Consider the following 18,415-nt stretch of genomic DNA (forward strand, 5'->3'; position numbering starts at 1 on the left):
TATAATATAAGTGTAGAAAGTGGCGGATATTGTAATTACTGCCTAGTAGTTTGTTGGAGCGTGGGATCAAATTATCCACGAGAGGCCTGAATTGATGAGAAATGTTCTGGATTTCATTTTAAAGCAAGGGAAGAATTGGTCAAAATTTACGTTCCCATCTAAGGTATTTAGCAGTTTATTAGTTCAATACGGTATAGGTTTTCGCCCGTAGTCTGATCATATTGAGGGTAGCTTTCTTTTTTGATGACGAATTGCGTATTTACTTGCATTTCCAGTTGGCATTTTGTGAGTTCTATTATTGTGTATCCATTGCATGAGTTTAAAAAAGCAGGCTCAGTCTGCTTTCAATAAAACGTGTTTCTTAAAAAGTGGTCCCGTTCCTAGATTACGTCTGTGCTCTTTGTAATTATCAAGTATACGCAGCATTTTCTTTTGCAGGATAACAAGGTTGCTAGAATGATAAGCTTTAGTAGTGCCCCAAACCAACATTTTATAACTTAGTTCGGAATAAAAAGGGAGTAATATAGTATCCGTTTGGGCCATGTAGGTACCAGGTTCTGTATTTTATAAATACACCCAATAACACGAGATAAATCCGATTTAGGCGTGTTAACGTGAACAGTCCATGATAAGTCTGAAGAAAACCACACGCCTAAAAGTTTTAACTGCGTAACCTGTGTAAGCGAAACACCCTCATATTTTACATCAGTGTCCGTGCAGTCTCGTTTATTTACTGGTTTAAAAATAATATAGTTGGTTTTGGTTGTATTAAGGCTCAAGTGATTTTTCTGCAGCCAATACGATAATTTCAGGAGATATTCGTTAGCTGTTTTTTCCCAACATTCTTTTGTTTGTCCCGAAAAAAAACGTTTGGGTCTTCAGCATATATTATTACATTAGAACAACCTGTTATTGTCGCAACATCATTATTTTAAACGAGAAAGAACACTGGTCCCAAAATGGAGCCCTGCGGAACGCCATATTGTATTTTCATTTTGGAGGAGGTTTGATTGCCTATCTGAACATACTGGTATTGGTTGGTGATGTAATTTCTAATTGATGTTACAGCTATTCCTGGTACGCCTATTGCCTGAATTTTTCTTAATAAAATGGCATGTTGTGCAGTATCGAAAGCTTTTCGCAGATCCAGAAAAATTCCGAGCGTGAGTAATTTATTTTTAATATTTTCGAATATTTTTTCTTTAAAGTGCACAAGAGCTAGTTCAGTAGACTTATTTTTCTGGAAGCCGTATTGAGATTGGCTTATTATTTGATGTTTTTCAAAGAAGGGACTCAACCTATCATTATTAACCCTTTCAAATATTTTTGACAAAATGGGAAGGACTGAAATATGCCTATCAATATTAATGTCGGCTTCTCCGCCTCCTTTGTAAACGGGGGTGACTTTGGCTATCTATATTTCACCAGGGAAGTCGCCTGTCTCCAGCATGCTGTTTATTACGTGTGTTAATAGTGGGCTAATGACATGGGAGGTATGCTTTAATGGTAGGAATTTTATTCCGTCATCTTCAGCGGCTGCATCATTATCACGGCTGTCAATTATACTATCAATTTCAACAAATGTAGCTGGTGAAAGAAAAATTGAGTCTTGGAGTTTATTGCATTCGATAGGGTAATCTGGGCTTTGAATTTGTCCAATGTATTTCCCAACGCCTATAAAGTGCCTATTCATTGTTTCAGCGGGTTCTTCCCCAGTGACATGCCGGTAATTTATATTTATTTCTTGGACCGAGCCATGCTGTTGCTTCCTGTTCAATAAGTCGTTAACATTATCCCACAATTTCTTATGGTTATGGTCCCCTCGTACGTTATAAAATTTTCCCTGATAGTAATCGTTCTTAGTCTTTCATAAATCAGAATTTACCTTATTCCGTACTTTTCTAAACTCAGAGAATATTTCAGAATCATGGTTCTGGGAAAAATTATGAAACATACTATCTTTTTTTTTATTCTTTTATACAGTTCTGATGTTATCCATGGCTCTCTAATCTTTTTGTGTTGTGTTTTGCATTCTTTAAGAGGGAAAGCACAGTTATAACATTTCTCAACCTTTGTAAAAAATGATTTGTATGCGCGTTTTGGGCAGTCATCTGCATATACATAACTCCAATTTCCTTCTTCTATGGGACAGAAGAACTGCCTAATGATTCCTCGTTTATATTCGTACCCAAAACTTAGCACGTTTTTTTGAGGAATTATTTTTGATTGTCAAGTACCCGAGGCAGAAAATTGGTGGGTGGTCGCTAATATCATTTAGCAGAACACCTGCTGAGATATTCCTAATGTATATGTTAGTTATGCAAATATGAAGACATGTGGCAGTGTTAGGGGTGATTCTAGTTGGTATGTTGATCACGTTATCACAGACATGTGCGTTGATTACATCTCTAAACTCCCTTGAAAACGGCTTTCCGACATGACATCAATGTTTATATCTCCAAGAATCATGAACAGTGCATTCATAGAATGAAGACAATAAAATGCGCTTTCAAGAAATGTAATAAAATCACACACATTGCCCGAGGGTTCCCTATACAAGGCGCCAACAACAACATTAGGTGTTTGAATCAATAACCTTTCCACGTTTTCATTGCTTTTGGTTACATCATCAATAACCCAGAATTGTAGATCACTTTTGAGATATATCAATACACCGCCACCTGTTTTATTTTTTCTGTTCAGGGTTACACTCCTGTTGCCTTTGAGGTGGGGCGTGAGGTCTGCATCTGTCAGCGAAGTCTCCGTAAGCACGATTGCATCAAACTCAGTAGTGAAAGATCTCAAGCACATTCCTAGATCATCCTTCTTATTTTTTATATTTCGCATGTTTAAATACAGTGTCTCAAAACCTCCTCTTTTGTCACCAAATTTTTCGTTCAAAGCCTCGTGATCATAATAGCAACAACCTGCCTTTATAGTGGCCATTTGAGGGGGAGAGCGCTATCGGGGTATTTATTCCTGCACAGTTTATCAACTTTTCCATGACGCTCATGCGTGCGATCCTGAGAGCACGTGAGTCCTTATCCTTTCTAGCAAAGGCCTTCCCCCCTGCGGTCCAAACAAACGTCCAGCCGACAGTTTATTTTCGGGCAACCGTAGCGCCGAGCAGTTTCTTATTCGATGGGGTAAGGTGCTCGTTCACGTACACTGCCGTGCTGTTACCGCCATAGTGAAGGTCGGTCATTGTGGTTGCCTGCTTCCTACATTTCTGAAGGAAGCAGGCAACTGAAGGTTAGGTGCACTTGTTGGTGTAACAGGCGATAAAGCGGTGGTGAGGGTCGGACCACGTCTGCGTATCTCGAAGGGGATTCTACCGCTGCTGTGAGTGGCGGCAACATTAGAGAAAAGTGCGCGTTGTACCGTTGGCAGAATGAGTACAAAATGGTGATGGGCCACCCGATCCAGATGTCTAACTTGTGCTCGGATTGTCCACTGCTTGGTAATATACAATCTCTCAATATGAAAATGGTGGTCATTAATAAGGCGGAACGTGGCACATTGAGGAATTTGCGAAGGCACTGCGATTGTATGGCCTGGAAAGGCCGTTTGTTCATTTTTCATGCGTTTGACAATACAGGTAGGTTTCAAAATAAAACACCAAGAAATAGGGCATATAAGGCTCTACCGCTGAGTGAGCGAATATGCCTCATGCTTTTTTTTTCAAACCAACTTCTTGAGCTGGACAACTGCACAGACCATTTTTTCAGAGATAGTAATTTTGATTTTCGTGATAAGACCTGATTGAGGATAATTCTATGAAAGAGGGGACCGTTTACGTTATAAATAGGTGGCGTGTATGATAAGATTCCATATTGTCACACTCCATAGCGAGTAATTGACACCGCTGCACACGTGTATGGTGCAATTTTGAAGTATATTTTATGCAGGGAGGAATATGTGATAGTCGCCGATTCGAAAAGTCTGGCCGAACCTGATTATGTGAAACTCCTTATGTCCAGCGGCAAAGGTTGTCAGCTTTTACGAAGAGGTGTACAATAATTATTAAGGCTTTAATTTGTCTCATCACAGTGCAATGGTACAGTCTCGGCTTAAGAACACATGGTTGTGCGGTGCCCAGAGGTAGATATTGCTGCCAGGTTGTTTCACGTCTATTCTCAACAAAAATCACCTTTGGATGGAAACTTTTGCATCCATCTGAATGTTAGGCCAGATACGCTGGCTTCTTCATGGCTCTCAAGAATGAAACCATGTATTACGTTGTCGTACGATAATTAAGTATAAAAAATAGGGATGAATACAGACGTTTGTGTGATATCTCGAACTTAAATGACGTCGTCAATGACGTTGTAATCGACGAACGGCCATTTCAATCAATATTAAGCCGTAGCATGTGGGTTGGTAATGTGGAGCTCAAGGTAATACTCCTGACAGAGAACGTCCTTCATTTCCAATACTTTTTCCTGGCAGCTTGCCAGATCTACAGGGCGATATGACGCGTTATTTAGGGGAGACCTGCTTGATTTTAAAATTGCTGCCAGGCTGTTAAATTTCCAGTATTCAGGGACCGAGCCATCTTGCCGAGACGTCAGCGGTGCTGTTCACGCGGGTTGCGCTTTGGAACCACGAAAGAGCTTCATTTCTTTTTTTATCAATTAAATCTTTAAAATGGCGCATTTGTACAAATATCTGTATTCAATCATCTTAATTTGTTCGAATAGGGGTCTGCCGTACTTAAAAGATGTACTATTCAATTGCAACAAAATGTTGATCCCCTTTGGATCGCCCTGCCTGGAAGCCTGCCTGGCAGCTCTCGAGAAGACCATTGTACTTAAGAAAGTAAATGAGCCTCCGGTTAATCATCTTCTCTAAAAGCTTCAACAGGCAGCTTGTCAATGCAATCGGTGTATCATTTGCAGGAGTAGAATGGTCCTTCGCTTCTTTAAAAAAAGCCACAACTATGGCGGCCCTCCAGGCCCTCTTACGTCCCCCTATAGCCTTATTTGGTTCTATACGTCTAGGAGTGTCCGAAGAGTGTCTGCGTGTAGGGGTGTAATCATAGCGTATGTAATGTTGTCTGGCCCTGGAGCTGAAGGCTTCCAAGTTGCAAGTGCAGTCTTCAGCTCATAGAGTAAAAATTAATTTTATGCAGACTCTGATTTCTTCTTTTCACGTGCAGGCCTCTTTAATGTGCATGATTTGTGCTGCATAAAAGTGTTTGTGTAGTGTTCAGAACTGGACACATGTTTAAAGTGTTGTGCGAGTGTGTTAGCCTGGTCTTCCGGTGTTTCCTGTCGTGCTTTGTAGGGGCAGGCTATGTGCGTGCTGTCCTTTGAGTTCACGTATTTGTGTCCATACCTTGTGGTTGTCCGTGGATGAGTTTATGGGTGTTAGAAATGCGTGCCAGCTCTACGTTTTTGCCGCACGGCACACGCGCTAACCTAATACATTTTTCCTTTAGAAAGAAATAAGGTTAAAAGTTTTTTGGTATCTACCGAGGCCACCCACGCTTTGTTCTGGGCCTCCCGCGCACGCCTGCAGTCGTCATTCCACCAGGGCCTCCTTGGGTTGCGCGCGGCAAAGGAGGCCTGGGGAGCTGACTTTTCAGCGGCGGCGAGAATGTGCACCATAAAGAGCTGGGTTGCCTTCTCTACAGGTCAGCCTGTTATGTATGTGTAGTGCAGTTGTGATGTCTGGGTGAATGTGTTCCAGTTTTCTCTTGCTTCGATAAACTTGCAACGGGAAGGTGAAGTGTTAAGGCCTTTATGTATGTGGAGGGATGTGGTCACTGCCATATAGTATAGAAAGAGTAGGAGAGGGCCAATAGGGAAGTCTAAGTTTTAATACGTGTTGCGCCCTATGTTATGGTATGTAGGCTTCTTTATGCAAATAGGCATGCTTCGGGAGATGTAAGACAATTTTTGATTACGCGACCTCAAGAATCCGCGCGGAGAGAGCTCCAAAGAGATTTGTGTGCATTGAGGTCGCCTATAAGAATAAAAGGTTGCCGTAGCTGATCTACAGGGCCCTCTAAATGGGTGCTTGGAAGCTTGAATTTAGAAAAGGTGTAGATGGAGCACACTGTTATTAGCTTATTGAAAATTATGGTTTCATTGGCAACCTCCTCAAGAAAAGTCTGTAATTCTGCAGAGTGACATGCCAATTATTTTCGGGCAACGATGGCCTCCCCACCTGAAGATGTACCACCACCATCCATGTCCTTCGTAAATCCATGTAACTATTCAAGAGATCCGTGTGCTTGAAGTTTATATGTGTTTTTTGTAGACACATCACACTTGGCTGATTGTGATGCAATATTTCCTAGACTACACCAACATTTTTAAGTAGGCCTCTACAGTTGTGCTGGATAATATTTGCTCTTCCCATTATGTACTGTCGGGAGCAAAAGTCTGGATTCCACGCGAGCGGCGGCCGAAATGCATTGCAGCGCCACCCTGCGAAAGCTCGCCTGCTGCGAGACACCGGCTGTAGGGCATATCTTAACTGCACGCATGTTCGTTCGCCCACACGAGTCTGATACAGTTTTTTTTTTCACGGAAAGACCGAACGGTGTCGCTTCGGCTGTCCATGTAGCGCGCCTTTTGAAAATGGTCACAATCAGGGGCGCAACTTGCGATCACTACAGCATGAGCTGCTATCTGTGGGCGCGTTGCGCTCAGCAGTGTGCTTTCCTTTTTTTGTTACTACTTCTTATCACCGTTGTCTTTCACAGATATTCGCAATGTGGGACTCAGCCGCAAACCACTACACGCGCCGGTTTGAACGAAGCCTGTCGCATGCGTGAGTTCGTTTCATCGCAAATAAAAAAGAAACTAAAATTACGCCGACGTGTTCAAAATTGGTGCTAGCGCCTATAGCCATGCGCAGTCTCGAGCGCACCGTGACTTTTCGGCGTCGTAAAGTGAATACCATGATGGGATTATCACCACTGCAAGCGTGCGATTGGACCGTTTCGTGTAGTAAGCGCTATTTAAGATCGCTGTTCGTTATTGACGTTGTCACTCGCGAAAATGCCGCCACCGGTCCCCGTCAACGAGAGGAAACGCATTGTTGAGTTATGCCTACAAGGAATTTCTCAGCGCGAGATCTGCCGTCGGACTGCTAGATCCCGAAGAGCTGTCCGCCGAGCAATTCAGGCGTACAGGGACGAAGGAGGCCGCCTTGAAGATTCTGAGCGCAGCGGAAGACTGAGGGCCACCGACGAAGAGTCTGATAGACTAATAATCGCCATGGCTGCCACAGATCCCTTCATCAGCGCCAACGAGATCCGTGAGACACTTAATTTGGATATTTCTTGTTGGACTATCCGACGTACATTGAAAGAGGCCGGGCTGAATAACTGTGCGGCCGCGTCTGCGACTGGAGTTTGCCCGCATGGTGGAGCAATGGGAGCCGGACGACTGGAGAAAAGTCGTATTTACTGATGAGTCCTCTTTTTCAAGCCGATGGGACCAGCAGCAGCGCGTCTGGCGGCCAGTAAATTGCAGGTATGGTCGGCGCCGTTTATTGTCATTGCATAAATAAGAGTCTCTCTGTGGTGCAATTATCAGTTGAAACATTCTTATTGAGTGTCACAGTAATCCACCTTAATTCTGTGAATATGTTTTGCCCCTATTTTTGCTATAATATTATATCGTACTAAAATTATGTACGGATAGCAGCAAGTGATATTGTACTTTATTTGTTGTCCTTTTTGTGCGGTGTAGACTACTGAATGCGTTATATTATTTTGATAATAAGTTCGAAGCTCTTCGAAGTTAGGGCTGGATGTGCATCCGTTAAGCAAATACGCTTCCTGTATTGGTGGTAGAAAAGTATCGGTATTTTCGAGGCATTTGCTTACAGCTCGGCCCGCCTGTTTTTTCGTCAAAATGTATTTTTTTACACGCTTGCTTACACTTTTTTAAATAGATACCTGCCGCCATGGACCCAGACTGTGTTGTCCAGTGGGCGATGCACAGTCAACGTCTGGGGAGCCATCAGCAAGGACGGCCTGGGACCACTTGTACGGATTGAAGGGCGGTTTCAAGCACGCTCTTAGTGCGCGATACTTGAGAAAGTCTTCATTCCGTACGTCCTGGACGGGCCGTTCAAGGATGGCTGCTGCCTCCTCCAGCACGACCGGAGCCCCGTCCACTCCGCGCGCTCCGTGACGGCACTGCTGGAAGACCTCGCGATCAGGACTTTCGAGTGGCCGCCGGTCGGGGCGGACTTAAATCCTATCGAGAGTGTGTGGTGGCTAATGAAAAAACGCCTTGCTGGGCGCCATCTCATCAGTTCCACTTCCGACACCCTTTGGGCTGCAGTAAAAGAAGAATGGGAGGCACTCCGAGCTACCCAAGGACTCGTTTCTTCTCTTTACGAGTCTATGCCAAGGCGCGTAGCCGAGGTGATTGCCGGCGATGGACATCTCACACGCTACTAAGGGCCGTTACCGAAACAAGGTGGCAGAGTCTTCATGCTTTTGCTTCATTTTTGTTTAAATAAATAACCTACGACCCCTGTGCGCTCTTTTTTTTTTAACTAGGAGACACCGGAATGAAAGCCACACAGTTTTTCTGTTCCACTTGATGCGCCCACTAAAATTCTTTTCTTTCAAGCTTGAGTTTTCCTACGTTGCGACCAGAACGAAACAATGCCTAGGATAATTTCTCACCCGCTGCGGTGGCTCAGTGGCTAAGGCGTTGCGCTGCTGAGCACGAGGTCGCGGGTTCGATTCCCGGCCGCGGCGGCCGCTTTTCTGATGGAGGCGAAAAGCAAAAACGCCCGTGTGTACGAGATTTCGGCGCACGATAAAGATCCCCAGGTGGTCAAAATTAATCCGGAGCCCTCTACTACGGCGCGCCTCATCGCCTACGTTGCGTCGGCGCGTTAAACTCCACAATCAATCAGGATAATTTCTCAGTTGAAAAGCATTCATTCCATAAAAGCAGTCGCGAAGCGACACGCTTCCTTAAACCAGTTTGAGACTATTGTTTTGCGGTGCAGTCGCAGATAGCAACTACTTTCGACGTGCAACGCTGATAAAGAGTGACGAAAAACTACCCGTTCAACGCATCCGTGGCCGCTTACTGCCACTCACTGAGACCGTATCGCAAATGCTACACGCCGACGGAATTGCCCAGTCGTAAATGCTAGACACGGCCGAAGCGACACCGTTCGGTCTTTCCGTGAACAAAAAGCGTATCAGACTCGTGCGAGCAAACGAACATGCGTGCAGTTAAGATAGGCCCTATAGCCGGTGTCTCGACAGCAGGCGAGCTTTCGCAGGGTGGCGCTGCAATGCATTTCGGCCGCCACTCGCGTGGAATCCAGACTTTTGCTCCCGACAGTACATTTAAGAGCTACTGGGACGTGTGCGTGCGCGTGCGCGTGCGCGTGTGCGTGCGTGTGTGCGTGCGCGTGTGCGTGTGTGTGTGTGTGTGTGTGTGTGTGTGTGTGTGTGCGCGCGTGCGTGCGCGTGTGCGTGCGCGTGTGCGTGTGCGTGTGCGTGCGTGCGTGTTCGTGTGCGCGTGCGTGCGTGTTCGTGTGCGCGTGCGTGCGTGCGCGTGCGCGTGCGCGTGCGCGTGTGCGTGCGTGCGTGCGTGCGTGTGTGTGTGTGTGTGTGTGTGTGTGTGTGTGTGTGTGTGTGTGTGTGTGTGTGTGTGTGTGTGTGTGTGTGTGTGTGTGTGTGTGTGTGTGTGTGTGTGTGTGTGTGTGTGTGTGTGTGTGTGTGTGTGTGTGTGTGTGTGTGTGTGTGTGTGTGTGTGTGTGTGTGTGTGTGTGTGTGTGTGTGTGTGTGTGTGTGTGTGTGTGTGTGTGTGTGTGTGTGTGTGTGTGTGTGTGTGTGTGTGTGTGTGTGTGTGTGTGTGTGTGTGTGTGTGTGTGTGTGTGTGTGTGTGTGTGTGTGTGTGTGTGTGTGTGTGTGTGTGTGTGTGTGTGTGTGTGTGTGTGTGTGTGTGTGTGTGTGTGTGTGTGTGTGTGTGTGTGTGTGTGTGTGTGTGTGTGTGTGTGTGTGTGTGTGTGTGTGTGTGTGTGTGTGTGTGTGTGTGTGTGTGTGTGTGTGTGTGTGTGTGTGTGTGTGTGTGTGTGTGTGTGTGTGTGTGTGTGTGTGTGTGTGTGTGTGTGTGTGTGTGTGTGTGTGTGTGTGTGTGTGTGTGTGTGTGTGTGTGTGTGTGTGTGTGTGTGTGTGTGTGTGTGTGTGTGTGTGTGTGTGTGTGTGTGTGTGTGTGTGTGTGTGTGTGTGTGTGTGTGTGTGTGTGTGTGTGTGTGTGTGTGTGTGTGTGTGTGTGTGTGTGTGTGTGTGTGTGTGTGTGTGTGTGTGTGTGTGTGTGTGTGTGTGTGTGTGTGTGTGTGTGTGTGTGTGTGTGTGTGTGTGTGTGTGTGTGTGTGTGTGTGTGTGTGTGTGTGTGTGTGTGTGTGTGTGTGTGTGTGTGTGTGTGTGTGTGTGTGTGTGTGTGTGTGTGTGTGTGTGTGTGTGTGTGTGTGTGTGTGTGTGTGTGTGTGTGTGTGTGTGTGTGTGTGTGTGTGTGTGTGTGTGTGTGTGTGTGTGTGTGTGTGTGTGTGTGTGTGTGTGTGTGTGTGTGTGTGTGTGTGTGTGTGTGTGTGTGTGTGTGTGTGTGTGTGTGTGTGTGTGTGTGTGTGTGTGTGTGTGTGTGTGTGTGTGTGTGTGTGTGTGTGTGTGTGTGTGTGTGTGTGTGTGTGTGTGTGTGTGTGTGTGTGTGTGTGTGTGTGTGTGTGTGTGTGTGTGTGTGTGTGTGTGTGTGTGTGTGTGTGTGTGTGTGTGTGTGTGTGTGTGTGTGTGTGTGTGTGTGTGTGTGTGTGTGTGTGTGTGTGTGTGTGTGTGTGTGTGTGTGTGTGTGTGTGTGTGTGTGTGTGTGTGTGTGTGTGTGTGTGTGTGTGTGTGTGTGTGTGTGTGTGTGTGTGTGTGTGTGTGTGTGTGTGTGTGTGTGTGTGTGTGTGTGTGTGTGTGTGTGTGTGTGTGTGTGTGTGTGTGTGTGTGTGTGTGTGTGTGTGTGTGTGTGTTCATGTTTGGTCTTTCGGGGCTTGTATTCTTGGAGCGGGTTTTTTGGGATTTTCTGTAGGTTTGGACGCCGCAGCCCGTTCCTTGCGCTGCGATGCAGGCAGGAACGATCCCACGTCCATTTCCATTTCCGCGTGCGGACAAGGTGGTGAGCCTTGGCTTGGCGTTGCTGCGGGCCCTCACGTGTACATCTTCTCCGTGCCCTCAGGTGTCGCTAGGGCCAGTGGAGAGGAAACTGTCTGAGCGGCAGAGCTTTCAGTGGTGATTACAATTGCCACATTGGCTGGAGTCGCCCTACTCGGTGATTACTCATAATTCGGTTCTGCTGAGGACAGTCGAGCAATAGAAGGGGCAACCGCAGCGCCTACAGGTGTTGTAGAGGAAGCAGGCGGCTGCTCATCCCGGGGTTGGGAGAACAGCACGCTAGCAAGAAGGCTGCACTCTTTTGCCGTGCTGACCAAATGCCGCCCCAACACCCTCCGGGCAGCGTCTGCGTACCCTGTGGGCGAAAGCAGCTCGTGCTTTTGGCGCGCTTCTGCAAAGGTGATGTTTTCATTTACTGTTATACATATGATTTCCTTTTCGCCCTTGGATTTTGCACATGCACGCGAATATGCACCGAGCAGTCCGCCGCAATTCGGCGACTTCGCAGTGGTGTTTTCAGCCTTGAAACGAGTGATCACTTTCGGAACATTTGGCACATGTCAACTTCCCTGGGCATGTTAAAGTTCCATGACCATATCGTTGGCACTTAAAGCAGCGCCTTGGAAGTGGTACATACGGTCGTACGTCGCCGCTAAGAAAACCAACTTTGGCCTATTCTGGAGGCGTTGTGTGATCATACTTTAGTATTATGTGCTTTGTCGGACTTTCTTGATTTGCTCTCTGGATTATGATTCGTTTCACTGTAGTTACTGCTTGAGGTTGGAGTGCATCTACAAGATCCGCCTCTGTCTCAGACTCTAGATATTTCCCTTATATCACTCCTTGCGAGGAGTTGAGGGTCCGGTGTGGTTTCACAGTGACAGGTATTTCGGACAACGTGGTCTGTTTCACTAGATTCTAACTCTGATTTTTCCTTTTTACTTCTACCAGTACATCACCTGATGCGGGTTCCTTAGCATCATAGTCTGACCCAACAGCAGACTCCATGCATTTCGCCAACAGAATGACATACTTTGCAAAAGGAGTGGCTTCTGCAGAAATATAGACAAGGTACTTGTGGAAGTGTTGTTATTTACCTTAAGGTAGTACTTCAGTGCGGCCCCTTTTGGGGGCCGATCATTGGATTGGGGGGATAAAAAAACATGCCATATTGAAAAAAAGCAGGGGACGGGGGTACTTCAATCGCTCAGTTTACGCTGATGCTGAGAGAAGTACCGGTGCTCCCTGCCTGGTAAATAGACAGGGAGCCCATCCACCGGAGCTTAACCACGGCACCTACGGCCACCGTTTGTAGTTTCTGCCATTCACCTTAAAAATCCTAGCCACGGTAGATTACAGCGTGACTATGGGGGGTCGGTGTCCGCGGTGTCGCCAATACCGTAACCAAGATTACTCAAGGTTTCCCGTGCGGGGTGTGGTCCTGAGTTTCTGCATAAAAAACATTACCATACGCGCCAAATTTGCCGGCATCTACACAGTGGCAAGAGATCTGACTCCTTCCTTATATGTCCACCACGGAACTCCGCACAGCCGGTGTGTTGGCTAAAGTAGCCATGAAGACAAAGTACAAATTCGTTTTATTGGGAAGATTTCGTGTTTATAGTTCCACCAGTGCTTTTCCAGAGGCATACGATGCTTTACTCACTAAGAAATTACCCTATGTACGTTAAAAGTTTCGTTCCCCCACGAAATCGTGTGTTCTGACATCTTCAGTGATGTCACAAGAACATATCTTCAAGCGAACGTAGTGCGACATTATGCTCGGCAGCCGCATGCGAAGCCTTGTTCGCCGTCAGTCCTCTTTGATATCCGTACCATACTGCGCCGGGCCGTTTGCTACCTTGGCTTTGTTTTTGACCGTATTTGGACCTGACCTGTTTTTTAAGGTAAAAAAACTGAGGTATAATCTAATCGCTTGTAATCGCCGTGATGAAGAGCCACGTGAGAGAATGGCCGCGCATTCGAGCCAGCGAGAATGATAGCGACGACAAAAATGAAGGCAGGAGGCGCGAGACAGTGATCGCGGAAGCTCGAACAACGACGGCTGGAAGGCAAGCGGTGGAACAGGGCGCGGTTGCGTGGGAAACGACCCCATGGGACGCCTGGTTCCCGACCCAGCCCAAACAAGACCGTTGCCACGCTCCGTCAAGGGTCGAGAGCGCGTCTGGGTACCGTCATCGTGGCACTGGTGCGCCCATTGCTGACACTCCGCTCCGGCTGTTGAACGCTGCCGTTCCTGCTGTTGAGTTGCCAGAAACACATCGCGATGGAATGTGAGCTCAATACCTACCAGGCATTGCCCTCGGACCTTCCGAACTGCCAGATTATATTGTGTAGCGGCTGCCTGTGTTCTAGCTGCTTTTCCCCATCGCATATTATGCGCACGTCGTGTGCTTGTCCTTCATCTTGTTAAATATATCGTCAATGTGTTGAACAGCGTTCATATACACCTGCGTGGTCCTCGGCCTATTCATAACAATCGCTTTTAACGTAGAAAACGATCGCCGTCACGCGATCCCGTACACCAATCGTACACCAAGGTCTCGTACACCAATCGGCCAGTGTACCGTTAGGCAACACCAAACCGCTGCACTAATGTGTAGTTATAACAAGCATAGTGCGCGCCGTACTAAGAGCAGACTTGTATGTTTATGTGTTCTTTCCTAATCTCCACTGTTTAGGCCACCATTCTTAGTGCTGTAAAAAGAATATGCCCTAAAGTTAAGCGCAAATAACCCATTCGACATGCTTATAAGCCGAGCCTAATTTGCATATGCTTTTGCCGGCCTCAGCCAATCGGAGAGCTGGGATTATAACATCCTAGGTTCGGTAGCGGAAAATGGGTATATAACATCAGAGGTTCGGCTGCGGAAAATGTGCTAGTAGGTCTCATGACCATTCTATTTTTAAATAGCTCTTTTGTGCAAATTTTACGTTAAAAGTGGTGTCAGTGAGATTCTAACTAGGCAAACTTTTGAATAAAGAAATCGAAATACAAATCGTATAAATGAATGCATCACCCGTTTTGATAACTGTCTTCAACTTATATTTTAAATATTTAATACTGAATTCAAGTAGCGTTCAAATAGTAAATTCCCCAGCTTTGCGGAATAACAGATATTGCTGCACAGGTGTGCAGAATTTTTTTTTTTCAAATCTAACACGGACTTGAGTCATGACATAGGGCAGGCGCTAATGTGGACTTCAAGTGCAGAGCCTCAGGCCATTCCGCACGCGCACTCCTGACGACGCCAACCCGCGCGCCTTCTGCGTTAAACAGGCGGCGTAGGTTTAACTGTTATAAACTCATCGTGTTTCGCGGTATCGACATTGGCAGGTCAAGGTTATATGAAAGGTTATGTACTGGCAACAATGTATAGTCTCCGCGAAAATTTCTTTGGCAAACGTAATTGGCGTCTATGCATTTCCAATCATTCAAAATTTGCAGTGTTCAGCTCCCACCGAGGACTGGTACGTCGTGTACAAGACAAGCCCGGACGTCGAATTTGGAGGCACAGATGGCCGGTGCGTTCGGTACACTACGCAGGAAGTATCGCCGGAGAGCCATACGATAAACTTCAGAGTGCGTTACTTGCCGGATGGAGACATGTGAGTACAAGAAACTTACACCACCCAATCTACACTCGCACCACGCTTTCGAGGGACTTTAGGTTGAAATTGTCTTTTCGCAAAATCAACGAATGTTATTGTACAAATGAAACTGTTTATACGCTCGGTGAAAACCGAGGTTTTAGAAAACGCCTTGGCTAGACAAATAGGATCAAAGAAAAAAGGTGTCACGTCTGAAGGAACACTTACTGGATGCCTAAGCTTTACTGCCGAGGAATTCTTTGTTATGCTTAAACAAGCATACATTCTCACGGGCGTGTGAAGGGGTCTGCCAAAAGTTTGGAGGATCCTGTAAGGCTTATGGACTGGTGATGCCGATAGGAGCATCACAGCTACGGTCCAATGGGGGAGTTTGTTCCCGTACTGGAACTCGTGGAGCTGAGACGGAGCGTACGAAGAGGTTTGCCTTGTACACGACTGTGTGGCGAAATCAAACGCTAGCAGATAAAAGCTCGCGGGTGAATACGGCCACCATCAAAATACCAGAGAGATTCCTAGAGTGATTTTGTGGCTTAGACAATGGGAGCTGTAGATAATCCCGTCGGTGCACAGGTATCAGCTTCCCAACAGACACACTTGTTGCCTCTGTTGGTACGTGAATAAAAATAAGAATTGGAGGGTATAACGAGGGTAAGCTACTCCTCGTCCGTGAGGATCAACGTAGTGGACGGCTCCGGAATAATTTTTAGCAACTGGGGATCTTTAATCGGCCACGAAATTTTCAATATAGCTCTGGACACTGTCGGTGGGTTAAAAACAGCATATCATGGGTATGGTCATGGTCCTCGCTCGATAAGCCCATCACCACGTCATGAGCATTAGTTTTGATTCCCAAGGGGAGAAAATAATTGATTCGGGGTTTCCAGCTGACGCCATTGCCGCCAGGTGAGAAAAAACAGACGTGCCGTCACGCAAACCGATGCGAATGTTGTCTCAAAACCTACACCACAGGAACGCAAAACAGTGGAAAATATTCTATATGTTGACTGTCTGTTGCATGTCACCAAGAGTGGGTTCCCAATAAGAAGTCAACGTGGCGTTTTCTACTGAGAAATCGTAGTCCAGATTAGCCCTGCGGTTGGCGAACAAATCGATACGCCGGCCGTCAGGATAGCACAGGCTGCACAGTGAAACACAAGAATTAGTGCGGAAAATGAATGTGGAATGGCAGGTGACACGAGCGAAGGCAGGGGGTGTGGCACGAGTAGGGTTTAGCCTAACCCATATGCTGCAAGGCGAAGTGGTACAACAACATATTCCGGGAATGTTATACGCAGACGACATTGTTCTTTTAGCTGATAACCAAACCGATATGCAGCGGCTAATAAATATTTGCGGCCAGGAAGCCACTGACCTCGGGTTAAATTTCAGTGCAGAAAAATCAGGAATAATGGTTTTCAATGACGCTACCACCGACGTAGTGTTTATCCAGCAAGGCGAATTACCTAGAGTGAAGGAATATAAATATTTGGGAGTGTGGATAAACGAAGGGGATAACTACTTAAGTACTCACGAGGAGCAACTTAAGCTTAAGGGAAAGCGAAACGCAGCTATAATGAAGCATAGAGCTCTGTGGGGGTATAACAAATATAAAGTAGTAAGAGGAATGTGGAAAGGAGTAATGGTTCCAGGTCTCACGTTTGCGAATGCTGTACTCTGCTTAAAATCAGACGTTCTATCAGGCCTTGAAGTAAACCAGAGAACGGTAGGACGTTTGGCCTTAGGCGCGCATGGAAAAACAACTAACGAAGCAGTTCAGGGAGATATGGGCTGGGCGTCGTTTGAAGTTAGAGAAGCTCAAAGTAAAATATGCTTTGAGATGAGGTTGAGGGCAATGGATCAACGAAGGTGGGCAGCTAAGGTTTTTAGGTACCTATACTTGAAAAGCGTGGACACGCAGTGGTTAAGGAAGACTAGACGGCTAACGATGAAATACGGAAAGAACAGTGGGGAATCCAAAACAGCCAAGGTAACCAAAAAAGAGGCAAGGCAGATTGAAACGAATAAATGGAGGGAAAAAATGGAAGCTAAAACGTCGTTAGAGATGTACAGGGCTGAGAAGATGAACATCAGAAAGGAAAATTTCTACGATAATTCCCAGGGCAGTGCTTTGCTTTTTGAGGCTAGAGCAGGGTGCCTGCGAACTAAGAGTTTTGTGGGGAAGTATTCACAAAATGATGGGGTATGTGTGGTCTGCGGAAAAGAAACAGAAACTATGCGGCACATAGTGTTAGAATGTGAGGGTATCCATCCAAATCTACATGAAGGGAATATTGGGCTTTCAGAAGCCCTAGGATTTAAGGGTATCAGTGAGGAAGTTAACTTCAAGGCTGTCGAGGGGACGAAAAGAAGATTAGAATGCTGGTGGATGAAAAGCAGAGAGGGGAATATTGCCTAGGACAGTTACCACCTGTAACAGGGAAAAGAAAGTATTTCGGGCCTAATAAGCCTTAGGGCCTGCCATAAGCAGCGCTAGTATTAAACCAAGAGTGTAAAACATGGTTATATTAGTCCTTTTTGGTAAGATGACATGTCATCACCCCGATTCAAAGGGGAAACCAATAGGAATCATCATCATCATCAGCAGCAGTGAAAGAAGAATATCTGCCGCGCTCGCGTGGTCGAGCTTGAGTGTTCCATCGCCACCACGAGAACCTGACGCCTGGGTCCTCCGTCCCCTGTTTGATCGGCAATAAGTGGTTCATGGGTTGCGCTAAACCAGCTGTGTAATATGTTCGGCTATCATGTATCAAGGTCTATATTGGAAAAACCGGAAGGTAGCGGGGACGCATGTCTGCGTGCACATCCGAATTCGTTATTCAGCAAGGGATGCACGCACCTGGCCTTACACTGTACGAAATGAATGGTGCAGAGGTGCAAACCCCTTTTCAGAAAACCGACCCGAATGTTTATAGGAACAGAGGTAAGACGCAAACGGAGATTGTGGAAGCCGGGAAATGAGCCGGGAGGGGTCTACGCGCGTTTCCCACCTTTCGTTCCGTGTACAGAACTCTGAGTTGGCGTCTCTGGACGACACGTGCTGAGGAAGTAAACTGGCACCTGAAAGTTTGTTTTTTTATTTGTAGTTTTCTTGATATGCATAGGTATGTGTGCGAATTAATTTGATTATGGGGGTCTGTCACACTATCTTTTTTTTTCTTTCTAAAGTTCCCAGTGGCTAGTGGCGCGGGGTCCTGCATATATTCTACTCTGTGTCGCCGTCGCTTTTTTTCGCGCCTTTCCTCAAAATGCCCCACTTTCTCTTTGAAAAAGGGATTCTACCGCTGCCTTGTGATCTGTTTCAATGCAAATGATACCTATACTTGTTAGTTACCCGAATTAGGTACCTAGTTACGTAGTTGGTTAGTTACGTAGCTATTTGATACCTGTCTCTTGTAAAAACACTGCCCTAAATTGAAATTACGAAGACAAAGGGCGGCGAAACACACGATGCAGACTTACGCTTTCGTAAGTCTGCATCGTGTGTTTGGCCGTTCTTGGTCTTCGCAATCTCAATTTAGCGCAGTGTTTTTACAAGAAATATTGTACCAACTAGCCCAGAAGCAAGCTCTCATTGATACCTGTCCTCGCATTGTTCGGGCTTTCCACTTGGGAATC

At 46.2% G+C, this 18,415-nt stretch overlaps 1 protein-coding gene across 1 annotated transcript in view; it reads left to right on the forward strand.

Annotated features, from left to right (window-relative positions):
- The window catches only part of LOC144141982 (uncharacterized), a 48,707-nt gene that overhangs the window by 7,149 nt on the left and 23,143 nt on the right, over positions 1 to 18,415 (forward strand). The window contains exon 2 of the mRNA XM_077673412.1: positions 14,616 to 14,776. Within this exon, the coding sequence (XP_077529538.1) occupies positions 14,616 to 14,776 (161 nt within the window). The remainder of the gene's footprint in view (positions 1 to 14,615; positions 14,777 to 18,415) is intronic.

The sequence above is a fragment of the Haemaphysalis longicornis genome, unplaced genomic scaffold, assembly GCF_048455015.1.
Source record: "Haemaphysalis longicornis isolate Haplotype H1 unplaced genomic scaffold, Haemaphysalis longicornis Haplotype H1 scaffold_6, whole genome shotgun sequence".
Taxonomy (NCBI): Eukaryota; Metazoa; Arthropoda; class Arachnida; order Ixodida; family Ixodidae; genus Haemaphysalis; species Haemaphysalis longicornis.